At 41.1% G+C, this 20659-nt stretch overlaps 2 protein-coding genes across 2 annotated transcripts in view; one reads left to right on the top strand and one right to left on the bottom strand.

Moving 5' to 3' along the window:
* The first annotated feature begins 9723 nt into the window (after nucleotides 1-9723).
* Nucleotides 9724-13323, top strand: LOC102305838 (serine protease 23). The gene is made up of 2 exons (XM_005913291.3): nucleotides 9724-9978; nucleotides 11680-13323. Exon 2 carries the CDS (start codon nucleotides 11697-11699, stop codon nucleotides 12798-12800), a length of 1104 nt encoding a protein of 367 aa, XP_005913353.1. The 5' UTR covers nucleotides 9724-9978; nucleotides 11680-11696; the 3' UTR covers nucleotides 12801-13323.
* Nucleotides 13324-14994: 1671 nt separating this feature from the next.
* Nucleotides 14995-20659, bottom strand: part of cfl1 (cofilin 1) — a 6773-nt gene continuing 1108 nt past the window's right edge. Inside the window, exons 2-4 of the mRNA XM_005913290.3 lie at nucleotides 17610-17920; nucleotides 17447-17523; nucleotides 14995-16016 (exon numbers count right to left, since the gene is read on the bottom strand). Of these exons, the coding sequence (XP_005913352.1) occupies nucleotides 15904-16016; nucleotides 17447-17523; nucleotides 17610-17920 (501 nt within the window). The 3' untranslated portion in view covers nucleotides 14995-15903. The remainder of the gene's footprint in view (nucleotides 16017-17446; nucleotides 17524-17609; nucleotides 17921-20659) is intronic.

The raw sequence follows: 20659 nt of genomic DNA, 5'->3' as shown, positions 1-20659 counted from the left end.
CCTCTCCTCAGTCAAAACTCCACACAGTGGTCGTTATCAGGGCTTCTTAGTTTCCCAGCAACCGCACAGTTCTCGTGGGTGGGCTCTTTGTGAGTTCTTCAGAGTGGAGAACTGTAGCGATAACATTCCAGAATGTCGCAGAACATTCCATTCAGGACTCAGGTACCCCTCCACCACCACCACCACCACCACCCAGCCTCAGGCTTGACTCAGTGGATGTAGCTGTCCACTACATGATGCAAGACTGGAAAACATCACGTTATTGTTTCTGTTTTTTTAAGACATGTTACTGTGTGAGACATGTAAACCTTTTCTCTAGTCTCCAATAAAAGCTTCAGTAAAATAACACTTAATTAAAATTGAATCACAATCAACAGGCACTATGAAAAACACCAAAATTGTTTAGGAATTACAGCCATTTTTATACAGGACCACACTCAGCTACCTTGTTGTTTCATGACAAATGAAGCAGACATAATATACAAAGTTTATTAATAGTGTTTAATTTCTGTTTTGTAGCTTTTGTAATTTTAAATATGAGGACAAAAGAGATATGAGTGCAAGTGGAGGAGGTCAAAGAGACAGCAAAAGTTTTAGCAAGTCATCAGTCTGGTGCATTCTTAGGAAGAACGAATGCTCTGGCCACCTCAGCTACAACAAAAGGCCCAAAGGACCACAGAAGACAACTAAAGTGCATGATGGCAGAATTATTTCCATGGTTAAGAAAAACAGCTTCACAACATCAAAGGTAAAAACAGTCTAGAGGAAGTTGTCAAGGTCTACAATCAAGAGTTGCGTTTACAAATACAAGGTGCAAACCACCGGTTACACTGAAGAACAGAAAAGGGCGGATTAGACTTCACCAGAAAACATCTAGAAGGGCCTGCACACCAAAATCCAATTTTTAGTCAGATGAAACCAAAGTATACTTGCACCAGAATTATGGGAATGATTCAAGACATATCACAAAGTGTACATCTTCTGTCAAACATGGTGGATAGAGTGTAATGCCATGGACATGTATGACTGCAGACAAAAGCAGAGGGATGTACTGACACCGATTCACGGTGCAAGTGGATAACGGCCCAAAGGAAGCTGCAAAAGCAAGAAAACAAATGAGATATTCTTCAATGGTCAGTCACCTGATCTCAGCTCAACAGAACAGCTTTTCAGTGAATGCAGAAAGAAGCACCAACAGCAACTAAAAACTGTCTTTTTCCAACAAATTAATGGCCTAACTCTATATGACATTTTCTATATTAACAACACATGCTTGTGTTTTCAAAACAGTCCACCAATTAGCACTGTTAGCAACTAAGAAGCTAAAGAAGTAGCGATGTCCATCTACTACTGGATACGCAAATTGGTTAGTTCTAACACTTTCCCACTGCAAAGCTTAAAAGTTGTTTTTTTTAGCTTGTTTCTATGTCCTTTATCAATCTATGCAGCCTTAATTAACATAATTAATTATGTTAGTGAATCAAAGGAGCCCATGCATGCTTTACTCTTTGTAAACTTACTCATAAACAGTGCATAAAAAAGATTATTTATCTATTATCCATAGGCCTGAAGCTTTTTACCAAGACTGATTATACACAAATTGGTGATACTTGTTAAAGAATATCAAATATAATAAATTAAACTCAAAGGAGCTCATTTGGTGCTCCTGGTTACAAGTTTAGTTTCATGGAAACTTAAGCCGGTTTTCAGGGCAGGTAGAGATCTGAAGGAATATCACGCTACTCAGAGGGTCGAGTGAGGACATGCAGGTGGATCAGAGGGTATTTTTAGCAGCAAACTCATCAGCGAAACTCTGCTGCGCCTGTGCCTGCACGAGAGATCCACACAGCCAGAGTGTCAGTGGGAATGTTCACCCCGAGCCTGTAAATATTTGAGTGTGTTTACAGAGTCCTTCACACCAGACTTGTTCCTGCGCTCGAATAGCTTGAATGCTTTTTGTCTCCATCACCTCCGCAGAAACAGCTTTAGCTTTAGTGCGATCCATCTTTTGTGATCAGATGGTCTGCAGTCGCCTGCCCTGTGTTCCTGTCACAGACTCTTTTGATGATCTCTGGATATCCAGACTTTATTGGTGCGATGAAAGCTCCGCACTCAGTCGCCCTACTTGAGACACGTGTTTGCATTTTGCAGAGCATATCCACGCCTGTCTTTTCCTCCAGATACTTTCGCTGTTGTTGACAATTGACAATTCTGCATTAAGTCTGGTCTCACCAAATACCTCCAAAGATTGCCAGCATTCCTTTGTCCTTCTGGTATAAATTACCCAGATATTCAGCTCTTTGGTGCCTGTCACTCTTGAGTTTTATCAAATATTCTAGGAGCGATTTTTTAATTTTGCTTGGAGATAGCTAAGCTGAAAGCACAACTTATTTACTTGTTTTTAGGGTCAGGGTTTGTTCAGGGTTAAGATAAAACAAAAAAAAATGTGTTTTCTCGTGACGCAGCAACAACTAATGCAGCAACAATCTGGGAGGCGATTTTATAATGATTAGTGGATTTATTTTCATCATTTTTGCTCCCACCATCACTTGTAACTTGATTAAACAAACAGATGCCCTTTTCCTTTCCGTATATCCAGTTCAAAGGCTGTTAAAGGAGGCCTGAAATCGAGAGCCGGCTGTTTGGGATGACTTCCACACTCTCTGCCCAGAGTGGTTAGAGATATGAGGAGGCACACTTTCCTCGTCTCTCCTGACGGATTTCATCGCAGTCAGTTTGCATTCCTTACTTCTGTTTCTGCTAAATGTGTTTTTCCCCCTTTTTTTTTCTCCTTTCCTCTTACAGCTCATGCAGCCAAAAAATGAAATTACATCATGCCGAGGGGAAGTCAGGCTGAATGCGTACCCACAAGGCCCTGCAGGAGAACCAGGGACTAATGGCAGGAAGGGTATCTGCTCAACAGGAGGATGAGGTAGTTATCAAAGAGGAAAATCTTAATTCTGAAAAGGTCATTGGTGGCACAGATGAAGCTTTTAGTGAAGTGGGAAGCGCAAGGACTGAAATATGGAAAATATCTGCTCTGTTTTGAACAGATGATGAGGAGAGACAGATGGGATGAAAAGGGAAGGAGTCAAGACGCAATAAATATATCTGGATGGAAAAAGGGGGCGGGGGGGATAAAACACTGAGGCACAGGCTAGAGGGGAGAAGTGGAGCACTCTTTCCTTTCACAGCCCTGCTCTGTAAACGAGCTGCTCTCTAATAAAGGCTCCAGTTTGTGTGTTTTCAAAGTGACAGGAGGGCCCAGCCGAGATCGTGTCAAGAGCATCAGGACTGTTATGAACAGTTCATTCTAATGTTTTAAGGCTCGGGTAGTTTGTTTGAATTTGAAGCCAATTATCAGATTAAGGAGTGCAGAGAAAACCCTCTGATCCTGCTAATAAATCCCTCAATCTCTTAGACAGACTGTCGTGGGGCCCCCACAGCATGTCAGCTGAACGGTCACACAAGTCTTGATCTCTCGGCCCACCGTGCTGGCTCGATAATAGGAAAGGAGACTGCATGCTGGTTTATTTATTTCAGCCTGAAGTGCAAGTGAGGAGACATATGTTAGGAATGAACTCTGTTTGTACAGTATGGCGCTATTACAGGTTTTGACATGTGTTCAGTGCCACAGCACCACTCTCAAGAAAATTTAAAGTATGCATGCACACTGCTGTACTGAGCATGAACTCTGCAGGCTGAATAAGCTCAGCTCGAACTGGTGGGAGTGACAAGATTTATTAGATAGCCCTATTCAAACACAGAATTATAGATAAAAGAAAAAAAAAACCTGACACTCATACTTTCATTTTCAGTGTCCTGTATTTGTTTTCTTCTCTTTCCTCTTCAGGCAGTGACAGACTAAGCACTGAATTCCCTTCACAGTGGTCAGGTGCAAAGAGGAGTGTAGAGTCAGGGCCTTTGTTTACTTAAATGAATCATCTTGGAAAGTGTGAGTGTGGGTCAGCGAGAGAGGTAGTTTTGAGAGCTCTGGTGTCAGCTGGGAGCTGAGCAGGGAGGTCACTGACCTTCAGGAGCCAAGCGTTAAAGACACAAACGTGAAGTTGAGGAAAAATACACCAGGAAACTATGTTAAACATCTGAGATATGTAATGTTTTGTGAATTTCCACAACTAGTCAACAAAAAATATTTTTTTGTACTTTTTCTAAAATTAGCATTTAATGGATGGAGGAGAAAGTGCTCACTCATCTAAAAAGGACTTCGTCCACACAGGTGAAATAGGTCTCATTTAAGGCGGACTCATCAATGCAACGGACCAATCAGAAAATAGTCAAGTTTTTCTAAGAAGTGGTTTCTGACTTTTTGAACTTTTTGACCAGTTACATCTTTTGTAATGAGTCCTTGTTTACTTGAGACCAGTTATCACAAGTAAATTAGAGTAAATCCTTCATGCCTGACTGTTTAATCTGAACAGCTTTTGGATGTGGCATTTGCAGTCTCCCAGTGTCTGTGTGGGTGCTCCACCTTCTTCCCACAGTCCACAGACATACATTTTAGGTTAATTTGTGATTCTATGTCTGTCTCTCTGTGTTAACACATCCACTAGACTGCTAATCTGTCCAGGTTGTACACACTCTATGACAGCTGGGCTACTAAATTCAGTTTTATTTACATAGTACGAATTCACAACCACACTCACTTCAAGCTGCTTTATATTGTAAGGTAGACCCCAAAGTATTAGAGGGAAAACCCCAACAATCTGACCATTCCCTGTGAACTGCATTTGGTGAGAGTCTGAAGGAAAAATTCCTGTTAAACAGGAAGAAACCTCTGGCTGAACCATTTTCATTGAAGGAGCAGTCATCTGACACAACCGTTGAGGGTGACTCCTGGGGAAAGAGAAGAGCTGAAAAGAGAGCATAGAGAGAGGACAAAACTTAATGATATGTAGTAGTAAAACCTCCTCCCAAGGAGTCTGAGCCTATACCAGCATAACTAAGGGATGCTTCAGGGTCGCTTGATCCAGCCCTAACTATAATCTTTATCAAAAAGGAAAGTTTAAAGTTTGATCTTAAAAGTAGGAATTCAACTTGGGAGTTGGTTCCAATGGAAGGCAGGGGGGTACTTCTAGAAACAGTAGGAACTTCAAGTAAGCCTGCTGGGATAATATGAAACTATGAGCTCTTTAAGACTTTGTATCTGATGAGGTTTTAATATCAGAGAGACATGAAAGGTACCTACCGCCCTGTGAGCCTAAATTGGTTAAGAGGTTAAGAAAATGGATGGATGGATGGTTGGATGGTACAGTATATATACATAGTATAGTATATATGCTGTGTTGGTCAAATAGCTCTTACATCTGGTCTGTGAAGGACCTGGTGCTTAGACAAAGAATTTCCACTGAAGTGAGGGTCCCACCTGGTGTCCATGTATGACAAGCATAATCTGTAACGTGGCGTTTGAGGTCTGCAATGCAGTGGGAAAAAAATCTGTCTTCTAACAAAGGCAGCAGTGTGTCAGCATCATTTGAGTCTCAGTCCAGGAATTTTCTTTCATGTGGAGCTGACGTGTTTCCTCCAAATAGCAAAAACATGAAACTCGGGCACTTTTACAGTCTAAAATATGCAAACTAGTCTAGAAACATGTTTATTTTCACTCACCAGCACCCAAAGCTGGCAGCTTGGTTTCCAGGCTTTAGCCCTTTGTGACCTTTGACCAGAATCGGCAGGTACAGCTTAAAGAATTGAATTAATGCTGGCAAGCATAACAAATGGTTTCGGAAAGGAAAGATATATCACCACCATCTGGTTTTTTTTTTAACAGCTTCTTCCTTTAACTGAATATAGCGGCTGTTCCTTTTCTTAAATACTGAACCATGGACGAACTTTGAAACATGTGCTTAACAACGATCTGCTAATCAACCACATTACCAACAGGAGACAGGTGGGACACTGGGAGGCTTTTTATACACACTGATTTATGCAGGATAACAAACTGAGTAAATTGTACCAGAGAGTTTCAGTCATATGTAATAAATTTGAATACAGCTGAACAAATACAGGCTATAAAAGCTTTTGGGGGAAATCAGGTTTTCTGCTTCCTCTGAAGGGCATATTACTCTACTGTAATTCTACTTTAGCTTTTGCTAACACACCTAGTAGCACACCTTTTTTCTTCAATTGAAGGATTTTTTTTTTCATATTTTGAAAGGTAAAATCACACCTTTTATCTTAGTCCACACACAGCACCTCCAAAGTTCACTGCTTGTATCACATTTATTAAATTTGCTTTAAGTGTAGAAGGTGAAAAGTTATCTGTGGAACTTCTAAAGTGGTGTAAAAATACAAACTATGATTGTTATTATTATGCTTTAGCTTTTGCAGAGATTTTGTGTAGCTGTAGGGTCTGTTGGTAGATTTTATCACTTGTGGTTAAACGATGGCCATAGTGGAGATGATACAACCTACTGACACGACCTTTGACACTGCACTCACACATTGTTTGCACACAAATTACCACCGGCTGCAGCAATCATCAAGGAGAGAAATAAAATTGTTCTTATTGAATTGCAGGAAACTGCAGAGCCAACAGTTTATATTTGATTGTGCATTCAACGTTTCATAAAAAAAATGCCAGATAATGTTAAATGATTGTGTATATAATTAATTACTGCACTTAATAACAAAATTATGTACAGCTGGGCTGCATAATTACTGGTGGTTTATCTTTCTAATCATGCATGTAAACATTTGGCATGCAACATGTGCAGTGATGGTTGAAAATATAGATTTACAACAATATTATGATGGTATGTACAAGTTTTGATAGTATTTTGTAGTACTTGCCTGTAATTTGCATGAAGGCCACCAACTTGTCTGCAAACAGTCACCAGCTACTCACAAAGCAGTAGTTGTGTTATTGTAGGGTCATTGCCTTACAATATAAAGCGCCTTGAGGCAACTGTTGTTATGATTTGGTGCTATATGAATAAAACTGAACTGAAATTGAACGGAAATAGTGGATCTGTAAAAAATGCTATCCGAACTGGAAACTGAGAGCATTAAAACCTGTACTGCAGTGCTACAGCCAACACATTTGAAAAAGTGTAACTTTTACTTTGAAAGAAAATGGTCTCCGTTTCCAGTTTGCATCGCATTTTTCACAGTTTCACAACCACTTGGAGAGTACTTGGGGAATGTTTGCAGAAAAGTGGGTAACTTCCATTTGCTAGTGCCCAAAGCAATCACAGTGAGGTTTTTAAACCATCTTTGCAACCAATTTCACCTTGAAACTCCCAACAACCACTTGCCAACCAGACTGGGAGTACAGATTTGTGGTTGCCAGGGGATCACTGACTGGTCTCTAGGCCTGTCTGACTGGGGCCTGATCACTTGATAGTGTCACACGTCCAAAACAGCAGTCATAGTTATTGTTGTGTGGTTAGCAGTCATGTGACTGAACAGAAATTACCCCTTTATTCCAGTCTTTGTAGTAAGCTAAGCTAACGGGTTGGTGTCTGGAAATCAATACTTTGCAGAGGGGTGTTAATCTCCTCATCTCCGCGCTGGCAGGAAAGCAAACAGTATTTTACATAATGTTTCTGGTAACATGTGCATCTTCTGCCCTGTTTAATTTGAGCAGAACGTTTTGTGAGGAACATTGAAAAGAACAGGACGGAAAGAGAGAAATTCCAGAGAGAAACATAAGCCAAGCTGCTCGGTGCCAAACACACACATGCGAACACACAAAATTCTTGTGCTCGCTGCCTGTAGCACAGAGACAGGCAGTGATACCATCTTGCTTACAGAAATCGCATCAACACTTCTCTAGCTTTTTGCATGCTATCTTTCTTACCATCCTTCCTATCTCAGAGGGAATATACCTTACACTCAATCTGTCAGCACCATAGTTCTCCCTGAGCACCAGCTGAATGTCTAATTACAGAGATGAGGAGCGGGTTGGGTAGGTGTTCTTCTCGGGTGACATTTGCTCTGAGGACAGCAGCGACAGACAGACTTCTGTCTTTGGTGGGAGATTCTTTGGCTTCCCTGAAAGCACCGTCTCTGTGACTGGGAGCTCTGTTTTCTGCAACAAGTCGTCGAATAGTGTCACTCCAGGGCTTCCCAAATTCCACAGGTTGACAGATTCGAAAGACCTCTGGAAATCAAGGTCAGAGGACGCGGTGAACTCTGCAGCTAACATGCCCTAACAGTCGTCTGCCTGCCAGCTAGAGTGTCTGAGTGCGCTGAAGTTGGTCTTCAAATTTATCTATCTTTTGGCACGCATGAAAAGTGTGATGCCAGGAACAAGATTTTTCTTGCTATGGTGTAGCTGTGGGCTACAAAGCTCAACACCAGACACTTATTATGATATGAAAATGAACACTTATATTCTGTGACTAAGTCGGTAGAGGAGAAACAGTAATCAGGAATGGTGATTCATGGAAGTGAATGTTAAGTCTTCATGTCACAACAGAGCTACACTAAAGATATTATAGTGGGGAGAGTGTTATGGAAAGAAACAGAAAGAGTTTTTCTAATAAAGGGAATTTCCCATTCCCTCCAAAATGACATATATAAACTATATGTCCAGTGAGACTTATATAATTTCCCCCATGCAACAAACAGAATGCTCACATATTTAATACTAAGTCATATAATCACATGTATAACAAAAACTTAAAAAGTAGGCTGCTTTTATTGGCGATTTATATACAGTTATGTTTGGTAGCTTACATGCACTCACCATGGGCATGAAGTTCGAAGACCAGACTTTAAAAAAGTGGTGACACATCAGAATGACTGGTACTGACATGTTATTTTTTAAACTGATGATCTTGAAATCTGCAGTTGTTTAGAAATGGCTCAGTGAGACCTTCCAAGCATGTGTAAATATACAGCTCTCCTTCTTATGTCTTCACTGAGGTCCTTGGACTTTCCCATTGTTCTGAGTTTTGGTTGATACAATGAGTGCTGTCAAACAAATCCTTTTTCATGCTGGCAAAGAGAAGCTATCAGTTGTTTTCAATCATGATCACCAATGAGACTCTAACAGGACAAGTTTAGAGATATTGTAGAACCTTCTGCACCACTTAAAAGATTTAAATTATTGTATGTATATATGTGACCCTGTGTGAATGAGACACAATCTAAAATAAACGTAAACTTATGCACACATTGTTTTTTAGAGTCATTAAAGATGCATGCTGTAAAAAGCCCCAAATTACCATGGCATTCACGCCCACAATGAGTGCATGCAAATGTCTGACCAGAACTGAAAGCCTTAGGAGATTTACAATATGTACTGTCGCCAATATACTGCTTGCTCAAAGGAAGTTGTTTGATTTTTGGGGTTTTTGCTCTATTATTGTATTACAATATGAAGCACCTTGAGGCAACTGTTGTTGTGATTTGGTGTTATTTAGCTAAAATTGAATGAAATTGAATTGAACTGAAACTTTCTTGCTTTAAATTGAGATTTTTGGGCAGCCTGAAGAACATTCAGTAGAAAGATGATTTGTGATTTGACATTTATCATGTAAAACTTTTCATGTATTTTTTAAAAGAAGGAAAACTTTATAAACCGTTTAAAACCAGTACCATTCAGTCAAAAAGTCCGTTTAACTCTGTCTTATGATTAAACCTGTAAAACTACAGCGCGTGCTGCCCCTCGGCACCCTGGCAGGCGGGAAATTGAGGGGCACTAGGACCGCGAGGCCGGCCGGTGCATGAAGAGAAAACACTTGTTTTCAGGCTCGAGGTTTTATTTGTGGCGCTCAGGCTGAGCAGAGCAGGTTTCACGGCACGCCCCGAGACTCGCTCCACACCTGGAGCTGCATGTGCACGCGCTGTAAAAGAGCCTATGAGATTTACCTGTCGGAGGTGGGAGAAAGTAGCTAACCTGTCAGCGCAGAGGTGGAGGACATCCTGGGGAAATGATCCCGAAGGAGTCGTCTGATGGGGAGGAGAACTTGACTGGGATGTAAACACGGACTATCGATCTGTAATCAGGAGGTAATAATGGGAGGCTTGGCTGAGAACTGCTGCTGTGTCTCTACTGGGACACATAAAGCGCTAAACTCGAGTTACATTCACATTTACGAATTATTTTTGTACGTGAACAATTTCCTGAATGAGGTGGTTGAAAGATTTTCTAAGAAGTTTTTTAAGCAAACTTTGAGCTACGGTCCATCTCACTGCAGCATATGATCTATATGGACTAGATCAGATGCTGATCGGGAAGTTTTCTGCAGGGTTTTAGATACTTGCCTTGGATGATTGTAGATATTTAAACTGTTCTAAATGACTTGTTGACCTATAATCAGCTAAACAAGTCTCTCACGAATGATAACCAGACATTTCAGGAACAAGGTAAAAGCTGAAATCAGTTTTTGGCAAGGTGATTTTTATATATGCTTTAAAAAATCTCATTGAGATTAAAAATCTTCTTTTCTGGAAAGACCTGGGGTCAGCAGAAAGGGCAACAAATATGATATAACAGCTCTATAAATATATTTTAAGTGTAAAAAAAAAAAGGAAATGGATTGTTTGTAATGTAGGACACAGCCATTTCTTTATCTTATCCTAACTGCTTACCAAAATAAGTAAAAACAAATCCAAACATCAGGACTCACTTCCTGTAAGGGCTAGACTTTGATATGCGATACAAAAACTGTTTGCACTTGGTCTGCTCAAAGACACACCATGATCTCAGGTTATTGCAGTGGCCACAAAGCCACACCTTTCCCACCATCTTTCCTCCAGATTAATGTGTCTTTTCCCGTGTTTTCATCTTTATTTATTTTCTATCAAAATAGTTCTCTAAAACATTCAACATTAAACAAAAGGCTGTGAAAAGACAACTATTTCATTTATTTTACATCCTAAAACGTGGATTACACGTCTTCCCAGGCTGTTACCACTTTGAATGTCCTCACAGCTGCCATGGAAGGATATTTGTACTTTCCCAGCTTACAGGATCCCTTTGCTGCAGCTCTACCTCCGTTACAGTGCTTTATGGGGCAGCTCATAGGTGTGTGGACAGGCCCCACCCTGTCTTTAGTTAGGAGTAATGCTCTGTTCTGCTGCCCTGCCTGGACTTGTAGCCTTTTCACTTTTTTTACACACCTGCTCTCTTCGTGCCATGAGTGCCTGGGGATCCACAGTCTTTAAAGGGGATCAAGTGTCTGCTTATCCCTGCTAATCTTCCCTGAAAGCCCGAAAGCCTTGTGTACGCTGTAACATAGTTAATGTTTAATGAAAAATACCTCCTTACATCCGAGTGCCTTTAAAAACTCTCAAGTTTGTTAAAGAAGTTTAACAAACTTGAGTTTTTTAGAGCTTTTTTTCTGACTCTTTCACTGACTTTTCTTTGTAATTTGTCATACATTAAACCACGTCTCTGCTTCCACTGGGCTGAAATCCCATTTTCCTGGTAATCTATATTGAAGGAACAAGAGGTTCATTGTTGCCTCTCCACACCACATGAAGTTCAGGCCTGCGTTGCAACATAAAACTTTCTAAGCTGACCTCACTTGTGGTGTGATTTACAATCAATAATCATCTGAAAACAAGTGCAGATTTATGAAGGGATTAGAGTTTGTGTATTTCTGGGGCATCTTGTTTGGGAATGTTTTCCACATTTGTCGTTCCTGTCAAACGTGCAGGAATCCATGCGATCTCAGAGATGCCTGATCATTTTCTGTGTCCTTTCAGTGTTTTCCATCACCACGATGACGCCGTCCGGGAGCTCCCTCCTGACTCACCTGCTTCTTCAGCTCCCCCTCACCTTCTCTCTCCTCCACCCTCCTCCAGCCCACGTCCCCACGCTGGTCCCTCACGCTCCGACGCCTCTCGCCCGCTCCCGCTTCAGTGCTTACGCTCAGCTGGATTTCACCACTCACTGCAACGCAAGTTGCTTCCACAGAGGAGAGCAGGAAGAGCAGCTCACGGAGAAACTGGCATTCGAGACCCTGTACGCCGACGGCTCGCGCACTCTCACCACGGTAGATGTGGAGGATGACGCAGAGTCAGGAGGAGCTGAACCTTCGCCCTGGAGAGTGAAGCCCAGGCGTGTGAGACGGCAGATCTATGGAGCGGATGGCCGCTTTAACATACAAGGTGACAACTTCCTGTTGGATTACCCCTTTTCCACAGCTGTGCGGATCTCCACCGGCTGCACCGGCGTTCTCGTGTCTCAGCGGCACGTCCTTACAGCTGCACACTGTGTGCATGATGGGAAGGATTATGTCAATGGGGCGCGAAGGCTCAGGGTGGGCTTCCTGATCCCTCCATCTATCAACGGCACAAAAACACACTTCACTTCTGCCAAGAAGCCTCTGGTCCACTGGGTGCGGGTGAGACGCACCCGTGTGCCAAAGGGCTGGATCCAGGGTCCTCAGGAGGTTAGCATGGAGTTCGATTATGCCCTGCTGGAGCTGCGTTGGCCTCACCGTCGTCCCTTCATGCGCCTCTCTGTGGCTCCGTCCTCTGACGATCTGGCAGGCCATCGCATCCACTTCTCCGGTTTCGACAGCGACAGGCCCGGGCAGCTCGTGTACAGGTTTTGTCCCGTGGAAGAAGAGTCCAATGACCTGATATATCAGCACTGCGATGCCCGACCTGGAGCCAGTGGCTCTGGAGTATACGGCCGAGTGTGGGACAACAACTTAGAGCGCTGGGAAAGGAAGGTCATCGGCATCTTCTCTGGACACCAGTGGCTGGAGATAGATGGCGAGAACCGGGATTACAATGTGGCCGTGCGCATCACTCCTTTAAAGTTCGCTCAGATCTGTTACTGGGTTCATGGAAACCGGCTAGACTGTGTCCAGGACTGAGAAAGACCAAAGGCAGGAGGTTTAAAGCAGAGCATGAAAAACACAATAAAGCTCAAAATGACTTAAAAAAAACCCCACACACACAGGGTCAAATATCTGATCCATTTCAACACTGAGTTATTTCTCTCCTGTCTTTAATTTGCTCCCTGTAACCTCTGGGCCTATTAAATAAACCAGCCTGTGAGATCATCAGAACGGCATCTTTTAATATGTTTTCACTCGCAGTCAGATTAATAAGTCAGTGTTTCCACAGCATTAACAGAAGCCACTTTTAACAAGAGGGGGAAAAAACACTAACTCATGTGTGTGTCAGTAGCTGCACATTATTTTCCTACTGTGGACAAATGTAATCCACCAAGGCTGTATTTGCATCTTTCCTGCTCTGGCTTTGGGGACTTGGTTTTTGGTATCTTGAGAGCAGAGACCGTTTGCTGTTCTTGGTCCGGACTGGAAACACAGAGTTTTGACTTTATTTTATTTTTAAAAAAATGCTTGGTATATTTTAATAAACAGAGATTTATAACTGTGTGTGTCCATAGTCTTGACTCTGGTTCAGGAGTGGTGCTGTGCTGCCCTCCTGTGGTCATAACACCTGCTGCCGCTGTGGAGGAGTTTTTTTTTATTGTGGGGCAGAGTTTAGGTAATGAGCTGCCAGTTATTATGGCAGCATTTCTTTGTAATGTGCAAAAACTGAGACGTCTTACTCTTATTAAGATATCTCAGGCTAGGTGGGTGTCAGTAGTTGACATTTAGATGTTCAGATGTGAACATTTTCAAAATCTACTTAAAATTTGTTACGCTTAAATAAAGACAAGCAATTTTTTTCATTTGTTTTTTTTTTTAAGGGTTATTAAGAGATAGTTTCGCAGACTGATCCTGATTAAGAAAAATTCGGCTATATGTGGCCCAGGAACTAAAAAAAGATCGGCACTCCTTGTTTTAGGCTGAGGAATCCAACACAGGAGTGTCAACATGTGACCTGGATGGCTATGCAAACTAAAGACATTAGTGTTAAATTACATGATTTTATTGTATTTATTTTATGATCCGGCTCATTTTAAGGTAAACTGAGCTGTCTACCTGGCTCAGAAACTGCAGTCCAAATTCCAGGTTAGGACACTGTAAAATGCAAATAAAAACAGAACGGTTAACAAATCTCATAAAGCCATATTTTATTTACAATAAAAAGGATGGGCTAAATTGTGAAGATTTTTGAATATCTCATTATCTACAGTACATATTATCATCCACAGATTAAGAGAATCTGACGATATGTGTGCACAAGGAACAAGGATGAAAATCAATATTGCATGCCTGTGATGTTCGGGGACTGAGGCAGCGCTGCTTTAAAAACACCCACGATTCTGTCATGGAAATCACTGCACAGGCTCAGGAGCACTTCCAGAAATCATTGTTTGTTAAAAAAGTTCACTGTTTAGTCCACAAATTTAGCTTAAAGCTCCATCATGCAAAGATGAAGCAATGGAAGCATACATTGCTTCATCTTTGCATGATGGAGCTTCATTGAAAGCTTGCATATTTCAGCAAGACATTGCTAAATCACATACTGCTTCTATTACAACAGTACGGCTTCACAGCTGTAGAGTCCGGGTGCTGAACTGACCTGCAGCCCAGACTTGGGAGTGGCTGAAGCTCAGGAGGTAGAGCAGGTCATCTGTTAATTGGCAGGTTGCCATTTCGATACCTGCTTTGAGTAGAAACGTGCTATGCAAGAACCAGTCATTCTACCGCCAACGGGAAACATTTGGAGACTCCATGAGACAAAATAAATGAGAGGCTGATGATCAGCTGGAATCTTTCCTGTGTTCTTTTGTGAATAAATTTTGTGTTTAGGATTTGCAAATCATTGCATTATGTGTTTGTTTTTTCATTTTGATTTTACAGCATGCCCTCAGTGGGTTTATTTTGGTATTCACCGACTGTCGTTTTGCTGGCAATATGTCAGTAAAGATTTTCAACATGAATATTTCATCAAGAAATATTGTTCAGTACATTAACTGAACATAGGACACTTTCATGCAAAATGATATAGATTTTCTTGGACTGGACATGCAGGTTGTGCTTTAAATACTGGTCCCCCATGACCATGTAGCTACTAAAAATAATTCTGTGTCACACATCATCAAAAAGCCAAAACACTGCAGAGAGTAAACAAACTCAAGAGCAGCACGTGTCAGTAGTTTAGTGCTTTTTATTAGAGATAAGGAGACGATACAAAACATCCACCATTCAGTATTCAGTCTAAACTCTGACCACTGGTCTTTCATATACACATCGCTCCCCATCAGACCTTCATAACACCAAAGTTTTTAAGTTGAGGAAATCCTGGTTTTAACGAGTACAAGGAATGTCTGTTCACTACATCAAATGTCATGTTTTTTCTCACCCGGAACTGGAAATATAAAGGAATTGCTCAAGTTTTGGAACCTTTCAAAAACAAAAAAAAGAACAATGGAATAACAAAACAAAGAAAAAAAATTAGATATATTTAACCGTGTTCCCCCAGAGTGTTTTTATACAGCTCCTGTAATCAAATGAATTAGTTCATTACTACACCTACTCAACTATACACACTTACAAAACTTAACTAGAAGTTTGGCAAAAAAAAACAAAACAAAACAAAAAAAAAAAAACGTAGTTGGAACAATTATCTGTCAGGATTCAGTGGTTGGGAAACTAGAAGGTTTGCTGACCGTCTCTTTCTCTGCAGTCAGTCAAATGGAACCTGGAAAGAATGAAACCCTGTCCTTAAACACGAACTGTGTGTATTTAAGTTTTAATCATCGTCATCATTTTCCTTCTTGTTGTATCTTAATGTTTTCCTTTGTGTTTTGTTCATAATCTTTACGTTGCATGAACTGGAATGACAGTCTGATTCGTTGTTGTTTTATTTTTGTTGTCGTTTTTTTAAAACTGTCACTTGACCCCAAAAACCCACCCATGATATCCCTCCCCGAGAGTCCCACGAATTGATGCTGGTTCTGCTTTTGCCCTTCTCCACACCACACTGGAATGAACAGCTAAACCCGACAGATGTGTCTGAAAGGCTTTAATCGAAGCCGGAGAAGAGGGGGAGGGATATTTATAAAGGAGCTCCTTCCAGACTGACTACCGATGAGCCACCGAGCTTTTCTGCCAGAGTGTGCCGGTCTTTAAGGTCTTCAAAACCGTTCACCTGCCATTCGTGCTTAATACCTGCAAAATAGACAGGCAGAGTTATACATCAAGGGGGGGAAAAAAAACTCAGCAGGTGAGCTCATTTGATGACAAACAAGTTTAACAGGAGAAAATATTCACTCATCCTACAAACAATGCCTGACATTTGGAAGCGTTTCAAATCCACTTAATTTTAATACAAAATGACTTAAATAACAAACAAACAAACAAACAAACAAAAACCTAAGGTGGACAGACACACAAAGTCCCAAATGAGCTCTTATAGAACTCATGGTATCATATTATCCCAATACAGCAGTCCCCTCTCAGACTGCAGCCTTACTTGTGGTTCCTGAGTTTCTAAAAAGTAAAATGGGAGCCAGATTCTTCAGCTATTAGACTCCTCTCCCAGTTGGGTTCAGGGGACAAACACTCCTCTCTGCTCATAAGATCAAGCATTAAACTTTCCTTTTGATGGTTAGAGCTGTATCAGCGGACCCTGAACCACTCTCACTGCTGATGAACTTCCCATGATGCACTGAGCCCTATTAGATGCCACTACAGCATGCCGTTAATTCTTGTCTTTTCTCTCTCCTGTAGCTTGGCCCTGTTAGTTTCTCGTGTTTTCTGCTCCTCTTTTCATTTTCTTCTTTCGTCTTCATGTCAACCATCACCAAGCCTTTGCTCATAGGGCAGTGGTTCTTAAACATTTTATGGCTTGCAAAAAAAACAAACAAAGCTCCTTCTTGTGTCACAAACCTTGTTTTTAACCTTAATAAAATACGGGGACCATGATGAGTTTAAAATCATATAAAAGCTGGGTGCGACACCATCAGCAAACTTATTGACCAAAAGAGAGCACCTCTTTATGGAAGTGCACTGTGAAAATGACCCTCTGTTCCCTCAATCTGAGACCTCAGTAAACACATCCCAGATGACTTTACAGACTTGACCACTAATTTCATATGTTAATTAATAAAACATGCAACTTGTGATCATTATTAGAATCAGAAAGCTCGTTGGCTAACAAAATGACAATCATAAGTCTTGTGCAGTGCTGGGTTTCACAGTTATATCCACCCTCACTAAACACCACAATTGCAACAGCGTCTCTACTCACCAAAAATCTTATTTTCATCTTTAAGCTCACATGTGGCCACATTTAAAGGATCCACCCATCGCATCTATGAACAACAACATCCAATACATAATTTCCCTATGGATCAATAAAGTATTGTGATACTGGGGACTGAGGGCTCGTCACTTATAATACTGACATTATTAAAACAATATTAAAACAATTAACTCAAAGATGCATTCATCCTTTGTGAGCTGAGGGCGACAGCAGAGTCAGGTGATACCCTCCATGTTGTCTCGAGAGCGTTTACATAATTCAGGTTTGAGTGTGGTTCAAGATCAAGTGTGAATACTTGTTTCTGATGATTCTCTGATCACAACCAGACACTCACCTTCAAATTTCCTCTTGATGGCATCTTTTGAGCTGGCATAGATCATCTTACTCTTCAAGGGAGCGCTATCTGGAGCCCTGTGACGTAAGGAAAACAATTTAACTCTAATGTCAATTTAATGAAGCTCAAAAACTTTTAAATGTGTAATAACGGTTGCTTTCACCAGAAGATAAAGACGAGGTCCTCCTTCTTTGTTTCTTTGGTCTCGTAGGTGGCGTCATACAGAGCATAGCGGCAATCGTTTGGGGGCAGCATCTTCACAAAGTGCTGGTATGGGTCCTGCACGGTGGTTCCCAAGTCGCCCACGAGGATCTCTTTGCCGTCGTCCAGAACGATGTTCTTCAGGTCCTTGCTCAGGCAGAACAGGATGGCCTTCTTCCTCTTCTTCTTCTCGTCCTCATTTGGCTGAGCCTTACGCACCTTCATGTCATTGAAGACCGTGATGACTTCATCTGTGACTTTCACACCGGAGGCCTAAGGATCGAACCATGTGTTAATACAGAGTCTCATATATCAAAATCACGACAGCTGCCCTAAAACAACTCTTGAAAATTCAAGTAATTCCCTAACATGCCTGAATAGCTTCAGTACAGTATATAACTCATAATTCACAAAATACGGAGCCACTAGTTTATTAAGTTCCAAAATTAAGAACAAAATGTTATTAATGTGAACTGACTAATGCCTCTACTCATCAACAAGTCTGCAAAAAATGCCTTTAACTTTTCAAATGTGAGTATTATCCACATAATAAAAGATCGATGCAGCCACTGATGTCATCCACTAGTTTATGAAGGCTTGTTATGAAGCCTTGAACTAAGCGTCTCTGCCATCACCATCTTTTGAAACCAGATGCGAAAAGCAAGAGGCGGATCTGACAGAGAAACAGGTTATCCAGGATATTACCTCATTAGGAAAGTTGTGATAACAATATTTTACCAAACTAACTAATACTAAAAACTAAAAAGCCATTTCCTCTAAGTTTGTTTTTCATTTTGTTTAGTGTTCCAAGTTCATATACATCACTTGAGGTAGCTTTAATGTTTTTTTAAAGTATACTTTTTATTTCAATTGTTTACAATGAATTAAAAAACTTTTTGATCATTCAGAACATAAACCAAACACTAGATAGTTTACACAAATATGTCATTCAGACTGGAAAAACATCCAACAGAGAAAGTTCAAAAAAGGTTCCGAAACCTGTTTCCTCGCCCATCACTGAATCATTATTAATTTGTTTGTCTGACTCTGCACGAGTTTTTTCAAAAAACAATGCCATGAACATTTTGGCATGTAAAACACCCACATTCATTTTTATTATAATTGTGTCCTCCCTGATACAAACCAAGCAGAAATGGCTTCAGGTCTGCTGGAATTTCTTTTCTTCAAAAAAAACAAAACAACAACAACAAAAAAAAAAAAACCCAAAGAAAAAACCCCTGTAATTTTTCAGCACCTCTGCATTTACTATAAAAGGTGATGGTATATTTTTATAGTAACTGTTTAACTTGGCAGGAGATGCACAGGAACTGAATGTATTTTAAGCTGGAGTCAAACAAAAGGGTGGGTTTTTGTCATTTTCTATAGTCACTGCTTCATCAACACGAAGCTGTGGTCTTCAACAGGCCGCACGTGACAACTACAGTAAATACAGACGTCGTTAGGCTGAAGAATGGCCTGAGAGGGTGGCATGTGACCATCACACAGAGAGAGAGAGAGAGCAGGAACACTCCCAGTGACTGATGAGAAGGCTTGAACGCACAAAAGATGTGTTGATTACCAGATGTGGGCTGGATAAAACAAAACTGAATATTTTCACGAGTTTCAATTAAATAAACACTGATGATTTTGTCATAAAAACACAATTTCCTTAATAATATATAACAAGGGAATAGTGAAAACAAAACGGCAAACTGTGGCCAGTCTAGACTGTCCAAAGTCCACACTGAACATAAAAAACCCTGTAAGTTCAGCTAACAGGTGTGTCTACACTTCTGTGACTATGACTGGACGAGCAGTTATAAAACATTACCCAGCTTCGGCCTTTCTTCACGCAACAGGCATCTCTGCTATAAAGATGACCACGTGGGTGAGGGTGTGGTCAGGATTTGAGCATTTCAGCGTCGCCCTTAGTCATGAACAATGAAGCTTCTGTTGAAATGTATAATACAGGCTACCCAAGTTCACTGTCACAATCATGTCTTCTGACTCTGTTTAAGGCCCCTTATAGGAAAGGAAAAAAAAAAACAACAACAAAAAAACAGATCCCCCAAGCAATGGGAGAGAAAAAAAAAAAAGACAATGAAAAGGAAATAATGGGGCAGGAAACACGGAAAACTGGGGGAGCAGCCCGGGGCAGACATTGTATGTTTGCTCAGGGCGTTAAAGGCCTGTAAGATAATGAGAATTCCAGAGTAATAATTAACCAGTGAGCAGCCCTACTTAATAAAGTAAGACTGGTACTGCACCATTTCTCCGTGCCTTCGCAGTTTGGTCAAGTTCACACACTATTTTGCACATGAGACAGCACAGTCATCTCACTGCATTCTTCCTCGAAGGAAGGGATAAGGACTACAACCACCAAACATGGCCTGCAACTGTTAAATAATAATAAAAAGAGATGGTACTAGTTTTTTGTTTTTTTTTGTGGAACCGTTATGACTGCGCTCAGACCCAGCTCTAATCTTATCTAATGATAATCACTGACGCCAAGGTTCAACTGAATCAGTACAAAGGAGTCACAGTCCAAGTCTTCCTTATCAGGATTACAGGCCTCTCACCTTTATGCTGCAGGACAATTTCACTGGAAGACCACGGCAGGCTTATGTCTAGACTCTCGGGGTGATTTAGTGCACGTCTGTGAGGATAGCGAGGAAAATGGCGATAGTACTTAGATAAACATTATTTTTCCCTTTGGGGGCGGTGGGGGAAAACTATCCCTGCTTCTCTAGTGTTTCACATATGAATGAATGAATGAATGAATGAATAGACATCTATTTATTTCCCCCCCGACCCGCGTGAGTAAACAGCTGTATGAATTAGATGCGCAACGCAAAATAAAAGATGCGCAGCGCCGAACGTGAAGACACAGCGGCCCCGCTAGCTTCTAGTAAGCGGCCCCTAACGCTGCCAAATTGGTGTTTCATAACGGTAATAATCCGGTCAAAGATGCGGTTCCTCCCTGAAGAAACGGAGTAAAGCTACGGGGGGGGG

The sequence above is a fragment of the Haplochromis burtoni genome, unplaced genomic scaffold (assembly GCF_018398535.1).
Source record: "Haplochromis burtoni strain Fernald_Lab_line unplaced genomic scaffold, NCSU_Asbu1 Contig_4, whole genome shotgun sequence".
NCBI lineage: Eukaryota > Metazoa > Chordata > Actinopteri > Cichliformes > Cichlidae > Haplochromis > Haplochromis burtoni.
Note: the sequence above shows the minus strand (reverse complement) of the source record. Positions and strands in the feature narration are given on the sequence as shown.